General features: G+C 36.0%; 1 protein-coding gene across 1 annotated transcript; it reads left to right on the top strand.

Annotated features, from left to right (window-relative positions):
- The first annotated feature begins 8,623 nt into the window (after positions 1 to 8,623).
- Positions 8,624 to 10,746, top strand: LOC149157921 (pathogen-related protein-like). Its single transcript, XM_089437684.1, has 4 exons — positions 8,624 to 9,009; positions 9,126 to 9,258; positions 9,680 to 9,978; positions 10,283 to 10,746. Exons 1-4 carry the CDS (start codon positions 8,839 to 8,841, stop codon positions 10,448 to 10,450), a joined length of 771 nt encoding a protein of 256 aa, XP_089293810.1. The 5' UTR covers positions 8,624 to 8,838; the 3' UTR covers positions 10,451 to 10,746.
- Positions 10,747 to 12,048: the final 1,302 nt, after the last annotated feature.

Raw genomic sequence — 12,048 nt, 5'->3', positions numbered from 1 at the left:
CATCATTCTCGTTGATCTCCCAGTAGTTTAACCAAGCCCTTGTGTCTTTATGCCACCCCCGATTGAGCCTTAGGTGGTTTTGGCTGGAATTTGAAGCTAGCTTAGGAAGTCAATGATCGTCTATGTTATTGAGTTTGTGCTTGTACAACAGAAACCTAATCATAGCTAGGCTCTCAATAGGGGAAATACTTGCTTCTATAAGGAGAATAGGATAGGGTGTATTACTTTTAATTTTCAGGTTATAAGTTATAAAACACTTCTGGATTTTCTCAATCTTTCTCCATGATTCTCTGGAGATGCTGCAACCCCAAACCTCACAGCCATATAAGATAATAAGACTGAGTAAAGTTTCAAAGAGGAACTTCTTTTTATGTATATATACTAGTGTGTGTATGCGTGACTGTGCACTATTATATTAATTTTTTTTTGTTTATCTTTTTTTTTTTTTTTTTTTAGTTTAATATTTAGATTTTAAAATTTGTTATGTAGAAAGGTTAAAAAGTTTTGTTTAAATGTTTTAGATCTGATAAAAAATTATTGGAATGGTAGATTTTGAAATTGTATATTAATTTAAACATGTATAAATTGAATACATTAAGTTTTTATAATTTTGAATCTATTTATAATCAAAAAATTATTAATTAAAATTCATCAAAATTCTATTCAATAAAAAAACAAAAACAAAAGTATAAAATAATTAAATTTTGTCATTTTTAAATTTTTAGAATAAAATTAATTTTCGGGAAAAAAGAAAAATAAATAAAAATAATGGAAAGTAGTCCATTGGGTTTTGGGTAGACAACGTGCTTTGTTAAAGCACTCCTTAATGTGAAGTCACCAATTCAATCTCTGACCAAATTGAGGCCGCATAGTTAGTGTTTCTTACTCTAATTTAAGGATACTTAAAATAAGCAAGAATATCTACAAAATAACCCTTCTTCAAATACAATAATTAGTTCATACATTTTAAAATTCAATAATTGAACTAAGCTGTAAGGAAACACTTGTTTATTTATAATTCAACTTTGGAAAACCATTTTATATTAAATATTCATTAAAGATGTTAGAAGACATGTGCCTTGTTTCGAAAGACATGACATCAAAACCTTGGGATAATACTTTGAGCCTTGTTTATTTATGTTTATAATTAAGTTTGGAAAGCCACTTAATTAAATATCACATCAGTTCGTCGCTATGCATCCAAAGTCAATTTTCATACCGTCACTCGAAGGGATGAATAGTAAGCAGATCGACCCCAATATATTTTGTTTAATCGCTTGCTCCTGGGATTTGAACAAGTCCGATGTTTTTGGTTTAATGGACGTACGGTTTTTTTGTTAAATATAGTGGAAAGGCCACCCATATTAGCATTAATTATAATCGAATCCACTGGAATATATTCTGTTCCGCCGCTGGCTGGTCCCCTATGTCTTGATTTAATGGACGAAGAATTTGATAAAATCTTCTTAGCCTTTTGCAAGGGAGGTTAACAAAAATAATTTAATCGTTATCTTATGTTTTTTTAATTTTTAGTGTTTTAATTTTTAGTAAAATATTTTGACTTTTTAAATTACATTAAAATAAAATAAAATAAAATTATTAATTATAATTAATAATTAAATCAATTTTATAATTATAATTACAATTAATAATTAAACCAATCTAATTAAAATAGATCTAAATTAATTAGTAATTTATTTACAAATATTATATTTTAAAATAATTTATATAATGGAAAAAACTTAAAAACTTTTTACCGATAGATAATTAGCATTTAAAAACTAAAATAATCTCTATTTTTATTGACTTTCTTTTATTTTGACATGATATAGTGTATTTTTTCATAGCAATAAACTCATCATATAATTTGTTCTTAAATAATCCTTATTCATAATTTGAAGCCATATTTTTAAAAAAAGTTTGTAAATTATTTCCTTTTTAATCTCCACTCACATTTATTTAAAATATAATAGAATTAAAAAATTACTAACAAAGATTAATTACATTTATGGTTGAATAATATTTTTGAAAAAAATTCATGAATAACAAAGAAATTCAATAAAATCTTTTCATTTCTTACCGCTATAACATATTGGCTTATACATCTCTCTTTTTATTTTTTTTTCATTTTTTAGTGTGAACATATTTCCTCTTTTATGATGCATACTTCATTGTAATAGGGTGTAGTCTAACTTATAGAAGAAATAGGTTTTCGCACTACATTTTTCTGGTTAATTTTGACCAAAATTTGGCTAAGACTTTTATAAACTTGAGTTTAAGTTGTTTAATTTGTACAATTCAAGTGGCCCATAAGTTTTTCAGGGTGTTGAATCCATTTATGCATTCGAAAATGCATTTTAAATAACAAAAAAATCACATTCTTGTTTCAAATTGTATAGCAAGATTTTTGTCAAAAAACTATTTTATCTATAAGTTAGACTATGCCCATTGTAATAGTAATGCTACCTATTTACTATAAGTATAAAGTAGTATCTAATATTATTTGTGTACATTTATTTACTTTTATTGGTCTCTTGACCATTTAGAATGAGTTGTTTACCGTAAGTATAAAGTAGTATTTAATGTTATTTGAGTACATTTACTGATCTCTTGGCCATTTAGGATGTAATAGTTATTCAATGAAACAAACACATTTTTAATACTTATTAAATCTCTCAAATTCACTAATTTTACACATATTAGGTTAATTTGTCTTTATTTAACACAAAACTTGTTTAATATTTTTTTGGAATAAAAAAATATGTTAAGCTTAATAAAATTTACTATTAATTTTGATCAGTATTTTTATTTAGTTTTTTATTTACATAAAACTTAAACAACTATAAACATTTTATCTTAAATAATAAACCATAAATATAATCATGTTAAATTTTCATATTGGTAAGGATCTATAAAGAAAACAAAACTTCTTCCATTTTTTATAATATTTAATAAAGTTATCGTCTTTTAAATAATATTTGAAAATTTAATATTTTTTCATTTTTAATAAACCAAAACTTCTTTAATTTTTTATATTATTTAATAAAATTATCATCTCTTAAATAATATTTGAAAATTTAATACCTTCTTTCATTTTTAATAAACCAATATATTTTATGATAAACATTATTTTTAATTTAATATTTATTTAATATAATATTTTTTCCTGTTAATATTTGTTAATATTTTATGATACACGTTCGGGAAAAAATCAATAATACACATTTGAAAAAAAATTCAAAACATTAACTTTAAAAATATTTATTTTGATGTTATTTCTGCAACTTTCATTGTCATTTTTAATATTCTGAAATTATTTATAATGTTAATAAATGTTTAATGTATATATAATATATTCTTGGCATATATTCTTACTCTATATATTCTTACCTTGATATAAGGATTTAGAACAAAGTAATATATTCGCATATATTCTTTGGTGAAAGTGTTCTGAGGCTCGGTGAAAAGTTAAACACGTACTCTATATATACTTCGGTGAAAGAGTTCTGAGGCTTGGTGAAAGAGTTAAAAACATACTCTATATATTCTTGGCATATATTCTTACTCTATATATTCTTCGCATATATTCTTCGGTGAAAGTGTTCTGAGGCTCGGTGAAAAAGTTAAACACGTACTCTATATATACATCAGTGAAAGAGTTCTGAGGCTCGGTGAAAGAGTTAAAAACATACTCTATATATTCTTAGCATATATTCTTACTCTATATATTCTTCGCATATATTCTTCGGTGAAAGTGTTCTGAGGCTCGGTGAAAAAGTTAAACACGTACTCTATATATATAAATCTCTATTACATGTGTACCTTTAAGCTCATATTTCATCAACCCGCGGTAGCGCTCCAAGGTCAAGGGGGATTTTCGTAAGCCCTTCTTAAACCTGGGGCAAGTGGAAGCGATCATTACCCAACCTGGAGGCAAGCGTTCTCTTCTTTTTTCGCTCTCAATATCAACCTTCTGGCAAGGCGGTAGCGCTATTCGCCAACCAGGAGTAACATGAACTATAAACCTCAATAACGAAGCTCAAAGCTGCTGCTATTCTGTTTTGCATCCTGATAATTGTGGCAGGATCTGTGGGTCTGAGGGGCCCCGTGAAGTGCTGCTGTCTGTTCTATTGGTTGAGCCGTTGGTTCCTTACGCCCTTCCCTCCCGGGCAAGTAGCAGCTCTGTATCTGGAGCGGGCTGAAGGGGGAAAGTGTCAAAGCGTAAGTCCTGATTACACGGGGTAAAGCGCTAGAGCGTATTCCTCTCCTCTCCCTCTTGGTCGAGCACCTAAAGGTGATGGCGGCCAGTCGAGCCTGCTTACGCATCCTTTTAGTCGAGCCATCCTTCGTCTTCCTGGGCGGTTGAAAATAAGGTACCGTGCTCTGTTCCTCTCTCGTGTGTCAAGACTATAATTGTGTCCAGCCAGGCCTCTTCTTGCGAGTGTCAAGGCCTCTATTGTAAAGGCTTCTCTCTTGTAAAGGCTTCTATAGGTTCCAGAAATAAAAATGTGTGTATGAACTGAGAGCATCATAAATAACATCATGTTTCCTGAAAGCATAAAGGGCCATGCTGATTGACGTGTACTCGGAGGTGGCGGCTGTGATTGGTCCATCCATTGTACCAGCTAAGCTCAAACCAAGTTCTTCTTCAATCGAATCAAACCCGGTCGATTATAGATCAAGTTTGAGAGAATCTGGTCTCCCCAAACTTCTTGCCTGCTCCCGACGTTGTTGCTGAAGATGCAATAAGTGACCAAACTTGAAGAAGTGGTGCGGTAACAAAACTTGTTTACATTTTCTATCTGAGAATATCCAAGGCCATATCATCTTCCTCTGGCGGTATTGACTAACTCACTCGGTCTCTTCCCGTCCCGTACCGTACCTTCCCATACTGTACCGTCCGTTGTACCACCCCAGCCCACCCCCAACAATATGTGTTCTATCAATCGAATCAATCAATCAGTCTCCGGTGCGACTTCTGGCGATGTGTGCTGTTGTGCCCGTCAGATATAGAGACAGACATGTGCTTCGGCTACGCTACGAAGCTTTCTCTTTTCAATTTGACTTATTGGGTCTCAAATAAGTAACTAAAAGGCGTTGGTCGAGTCACTAACGTACCTCTCCTTATCAGTCGAGTCACTAACGTACCTCTCCCGTTAGTCGAGAGTTCGGCAAGCTCACCCTCACCATATGAATAGTGAGCCCCCTAACGGGTCCTACCGGGCCTCGTGAAAAGAAAGGTGGAAAGCGAGTAAACTGATTGTTGAGCTTGCTACCCCGGCCATCCATCGCTGGTAAGAGGAATTCGACATAAAGATCGATTGCCCAATGATCCGCAGGTCCATCCATCGCTACCCCACGCTCTCCTCCTTCTGCCCTTCCGTTGGTTGGTTCGTTATGCCATGACCTGCTACCCGGCAAAGAAATATATTAAGAATCAGTGAAACCAGCCGGGAGGAAAAGAACTGGATCCAGTAGTAAAAGAACATGTAGTGATGGAGGAATTCGATCGTTAGGCGGGTGGCGAGTAATCCCGTTAAGTGGTTAGGTGGATCATAAACCGTGCAAGTTATGGAGGGGGTGGCAAACCAATACGATCAAGTAATGGTCCAGCAACAGAAATAGAAGTTGGTTGTAATTCTCAGTCCGATGGAAGAAGAGGGAAATAGATGATTCGATCCTCTGCTGCCCGATGTGATCGTCCAGTCGTTAATTCGGTCCCAAAAGCCTCCCGGGCGAGCTAAAGAATATCCCACCTGCGATTTCCTCGTTCCATGTTCCATGCCCTACCTTCTAAGGAAGAGACACCCCTACCTCTGCTCTTGGACTCATCCCGGAATGAATAGCCATAATTCCTTCGCCCCATTGGAGGAAATATCCACCGCCCAACCCTCCGAGGAATAGGAGTTATCGGTCCATCAACCCATGCATGAGGAGTTGCCCTACACCCATTCGATCGAAAGTATTCTTTTCCGTCTTCACCCGACCTTTTCGTATATCTTTCTGCTGATGTCCTACCTTTTGATCGACTAACTGTCATGAGATACGATCCAGCAGCCCTCGACGATTGAGAAGGGGTGGTCCCGTTGGGTGGATCTGTAGGGCATGGTCCAGTCGCTAACACATACTCTGAAATTGAAGTGAGATACCGAAAACAGAGAGGTGGATCTGCCGACATCCGACCATCTTCAGCAGCTCCTCCACCCGATGCAACCTGCCCTACTTCTATTTCATAGCCCGCGTATGGTATGACTCAATCTCCTACTCTTCTGTCATCAGGGGACGACGCCTCAGAGAGGCCAGAGGGAATAGAAGCAAGTAGACCTTCCCCACCCGAACGATCCTTTCCATTGGTTGGTTCATCCTACTATAAATGTAATTAAGCCGGATCAACTGCTTTAAGGAAGAGCCTGATGAGCGAGGGTTACTGCAAGGGGATGTTGACTGCCTGCCTTAGAGAGAAGGTATAAAGGTAAGCCTTATCCTTAGATAGTTATACCTATTATGTAGGTAAGATGAGTGTAGACGTCTTACTGAGTTAATAACCCCCCTATATATATATATTATATATACCTACATGACTGGATGAACTACACCTATATGACTGGATAAACTCTCCCTAGATGAATGGATTAACTATACCTATACAATCGAAGGCAAGAACTAGAGTCAGTCAGAGTAAGGCAAGAACGGCCGACCTCCCTCTCCATCCATCGGTTATGTCGACTACGAGACGATGGCGCCCCTTCCTTATTAAGGAGAGGAAATTCAAGGTGCGAAGCCGCTTGTCCCTCCGGGGGCAAGGCTATCCTCCCTCCCCTTATTATATGGCTATCGTGCCTTTTGTATGTAAAGCAAGCCGGATTATAAAGCTTGAGTTGGTAGACTGGCTGTAGATGCGCTTTTGGACGGGTATAGCTGCTTCGGCTGGATCAACGGATTTGGAGTCAGCGAGGTAAAGCACTGAGTCAACGAGTGCAAGGTAAACAAGGGGTTCTGCTACTAAGTTCCTATATTTTCCTGGTTCTCTCTATTCACTCTAATTTCTCCTAGAAAAAGCCCCTGCCATAGGCGGGTATCCACAGCTTTCCATGGTTGGACCTGGGACTCTGGAGGCTCGGCTCGCTCCTCCTAGATCTATAAGCCCTACGGCATTTTAGATTCTATGGCTCTACACCTTGGAACAACTTAGTTGCTGCTATGTTTGCACTTGTATTTGCATATCTACGTCTGCACTGGGATTGGCATAACCTGCTGGGTTGAACCCGATCTCCGGGGGCCTAGTTTTCATCACAATGGTGCCATATAGACTGGAGCCATGGATAAGTCCTGGCAATGCTATGCCTGGCAGCAGGTTGAACTTGCATCTTCTCTGTGCTAGCCTTGTGAAAGCCATATTCTAACCAACTAGAATTTGCATCGATACGTTGACACGATTTTGCATAGAAGAAGTTTGAACTTGAACTTGTAAGCTAGTAAGCTAGGTTGCCTATTATGCCAGAGCTCTCTGGGCTAAGATACTATGATGCTTGGTGACTCTGGACGGTATGATGCCTACGTGTTAATATCAGATATGGCTCATAGAGACGTTGCAATTGGATCTTAATATCCATAATATGCGCATAGAGCAGTTGACCTTGGACTCGCATGGCTCCCTACTGTCCTTGGACTAGCTATATCCACTTATTCTATATGATATCGGCATCAAGACGTTGAACTTGAACTCGTATAAGATCTAGCTGAGATAACTAAACTAGCTTACCTAGACATCGCAGCTTGACCTATGCCCCATTGTACGTGCCGGACAGCTCCCCATTGATAATAATCAATATCGGATTACTACTATACTTATTCGTACTACTCGACTGGGCTACTTGAGAGAAACTCACTATGTAGGCTAGGTGAAAGCCTTGTGAAAGCCATCTCCATTAAGACCTAGTAAACCTAACAAAACCTGCAGACCTACCTCATAGCAGCCCCATACCTACACAACTCTACTATAGCTTACCTCATTGCAGCCATCTCTGTGAAAGCCTTGGTGAAAGCCAACAGATATTACATACTCTATTTTGCATCGAGACGTGTTCCCGGACTCACTACAACATATTAATATCTAATGTAGGCATCGATAAGTTGCTCTGGAGGCTCTACTAGAATCTAGTTCCACTCATCCCAGCCAGAAGAAGTAGTGCAGCCCGGGGCCGATCCACCTGGCTCCTATAATCTAGTTTCACTAGCTCTACTTGGTTCATATATGATATTTCCATCTCTACTTGGACCTGGGACTGACTCTACTGGCTGGCTCCTAATCGCCATGGGACCCTAGGATATATTCATCTTATTTATAGAATTAATAAATGTTTTATGTATATAATCATGATATAATTACATTCAAAATTATATTTGTCACCCCCTTTTATTAAAAATTACCTTTACTATTATTAAAAATGTAATTTATTTATAGATAGTTTATTAAATTTTGATTTGATTAAAAAATTGAAAATAATATATTTTATTTAAGTTTTTTTAATCTAATTCATTATCCTTATTTGAAATATAATAAAAACTGAATGATGTATATTTGTCGGATCGTTGGATCGTTAGACAGATCTTTGATTAATGGATGATGATTTTGATGGGTGCATGAGCAGAGGCAAAGGGAACGTGCAAGGAAATTTACAGAGGGATAAGAGTACAAACTGTGAGAGGACCGGCTGACAAACCTACCCTATTTCTTGTTTGTTACGCTTATAAAATCTTGGAAAGTGTGGAATCAGTGTGAGCTCAAACATCCCCAATCTGATCATCTTCTCTCATTTGACCAACCAGCAAATCAGGATGTCTGCAGCAACTCCTGAGGAAGCCGCAGCAACAACAGCAGAACAAGTTGAATTGGATCCATATCGTCTTCACATGTATGGAGAGGCTGAGAAGCACACAGTATGGAGGCATGGAGCTCCACCCACTTACGATGAGGTCAACAAGTTGTTTGAAGAAGGCCGAACTCAGGTTTGTTTTTGTATTTGCAATCTCAATCTGAATCTGTTTGTCTTCTACCATTTAGTTCCCGAGTTTCGTAAGATTTTAGAGATGCAGTAAGCAGTTAGATCAATCAATATGTGCAGGTATGGCAAAAAGGTTCCCTGGAAGAAACTGTGGAGAAGCTGCTGAAAACGTGGGAGATGGAGCTGTCTCATAAGATAAATATACAGGACTTCAAAGCAGTTGACCCTGGCCGCTTTTCTCTGATTATTAACGGTAATATTTCTTCCCTAAGGTAATATTTCAGGTAAAGAAAGAAAGAAAATTATTTTAAAGTATATCAAGTTAAACATAGTTTATTATGGACAGATTGCTTCTGTATCTTATTGATGTGTTAGACTTTTTTCTCTTGTCAAGTTAAAGATAGTCTATGGAACATATTGCTTCTTTATCTGATTGATGTATTTGACCTTTTTCTCTTGTGAAACTTCACAATAAACATTCCTAATTTCTAAACAAAATCTATAGCTAAATAGATTATCTAACAACTAGCTACCCAAAATCTATAGCTAAATAGATTATCTAACAACTAGCTACCCAAATATATGCGTAACTTTCCCTGACTTAACTAAACTAAAGACCTCCTAATCTGAGTGACAAGTAATAGTTCCCTTCCTTTTAATTTGTGAATTTGCAGGAAAGGCTGCGTTATCAGGAAAAGAGATCGGGGAGATGGGAGCCTACAATGCATTCCTTCAAACATCTTTGCCTGAAGAATTTCAATACTACAAGCCGTCCATGGAAACAGTCGAATCCTCTCATGATATATTTCGGACTACATTTCCTGGAGGATTTGCTTGGGAAGTGGTTCAAGTGTATACAGGCCCCCCAATTGTAACGTTCAAGTTCAGGCACTGGGGTGTCATGGAAGGGCCTTTCAAAGGCCATAAACCAACGGGAGAAACCTTGCAATTCATTGGAATTGGTATTGCTAAGGTCAACATACTGCACTGCACCTGATCTTCAACCTTAAATGTCTAGCAATTCTTAGAAAGGATCACACAATCCTGAAATTCAAAGAGCTCTTTAGTATTAATACCCATTTTAATGTTTCTGTGATATTTTGAGAGATTACTTCCCATTTTAATGTTTCTGTGATATTTTGGGAGATTACTAATGTCTACAGCCTGCAGTTCATGGACTGACATAAGGGTCTGCAGTCATTTTGGTTATGATATTGGAGGTTTATTAGGGTTAGTGAAGAGCATTTAATAACTGAAGGGTTGCTGATGTTGTGCAGGTGGACGAGAGAATGAGGATTGTGGAGTTGGAAGTGTACTACAACCCTGCAGAACTTTGTGGGGGACTTTTGAAGGGACCAGTGGAGGAGAGTTATGGGGAGTACAAGAAAGGAACAGAGGGCTGCCCCTTTCACGCTGGAATATCTCACACCTCCACCTCCCAATAGGCAGAGAATTAGCAGATCCATAGAATAATTCTGTTTTATAATGTTGATTGGTTTTAGTTCACTGCATCTCATAACTTCTGTTAGGTTGAATAATCCGGTGACAGAATACCATTATTTTCACTTTACGTTTGAATACAACTTGAGCTTTAGACAGCTGCCTCTGGATTGGGGCTTCAGGTTTTTTTTGGGGTGAGTGTTTTTGGGTGGGGTGAATATTCACCGGGGTTTTATTTTGAACCTTCGAAATTTTACATAATACAGCAATTGAGCTGCCCTGTGAGCGGATTGGAGCTTCAGTTTGAATGTTTATAAATTTTGGTTTTCTTGGTGAATATTTATATTGAAATTTGTTGTTTAGAAAATGGAGGTTCAAACATATTATATAGAGAGTTTTTTTTTTTTTTGGTATTCATTGAATTTTTTGGTTAAATTTTAAATTTTGAGTTGAGAAGTTTATTTTACAGTTCAGTATGAGGCGATGTATAAGTTTGTGGGTCCATCCATTTTCCTTAAAATAAAAATTGTCCATTTTCTTTCAAAAAAAAAAATAATGTTTTAAATAGAAAAACAATGTCAGCTATAATAAAAAAAATTGAATATGTTGTAAAGTAATTAGAAGTAAAAAAAATGTGTCAGGAAGATGTTTAAATTTTATATTTTTCAAAAATATTTCAACAAATAATTTATTTGAAGATCTATCTTAACTAATCCATGTAGATATCAACTTCATTTATATCTATATATAGAAAAAAAATTAAAATAAAATATTTTGATGTTGTATATAAAAAAATATTCAATGTGGGTTATCAGTAAAATATTTTAATACAAATTAATATTGACATATACTTAAAAATACATTAATAATAAAAAACTATTTTAATTTGGATGTAGATGTTATGTAAAATATTTTAATCCACCGCTCCAGGTGCCCAACCTCTGAGTTAACCTAATATTTCACTGAACTAAATCCCTAGTCTTCCCATGACAAGGCCTCCATGCAATTGAAACCCTCCAGTCACTCCCACAAGACAGCAGGGGAGAGACTGTAGTCTTTTTCAGCCATTTCTGTGCCAGAGACTGTGAGATTTATGCCATTTTTTCATGGTTAGTCTCCATACCATTGCCCAGAACTTGATGATACTTTCCAAGACAATAAATGACACGAATACAAAGCTTCTAACACAAAACTTGATCAAGGACTTGACCTAACCAAGCCTAACAATGACATACATTCCGTCAAACACATGATGAACATGAAATCTACAGGTCATAAATACACATATGAACATAGGGGTCTCATACTTATTTGAGAATCGTCAATAGGGATTGATACCTTATCACAATAGCTGCATTATCATATATTAGTCATACATTCACTATCTATTCATTTACCAATCAAAACATGATAACGGCCATAACTAAGATCTTTCATAAAACCATGCTTATAACTAGCATATAGCAAACATAATAACATAGATAGAACAACCATAAAAACCACATATTAACAAGTATATTTATACATAAACCACAAGAGGAAAATAGATCTTATTAACTTATGCAAAATCCAACCAAGTCATGGACTTCCACGTACCACCTGA

This window comes from Pinus tabuliformis, chromosome 5_2, assembly GCF_031772625.1.
Source record: "Pinus tabuliformis cultivar Carrire ecotype Pingquan chromosome 5_2, CPIR1, whole genome shotgun sequence".
In the NCBI taxonomy this organism is placed as follows: Eukaryota; Viridiplantae; Streptophyta; class Pinopsida; order Pinales; family Pinaceae; genus Pinus; species Pinus tabuliformis.
The sequence above is the reverse complement of the archived record's forward strand: the minus strand, read 5'-3'. Positions and strand labels throughout refer to the sequence as shown.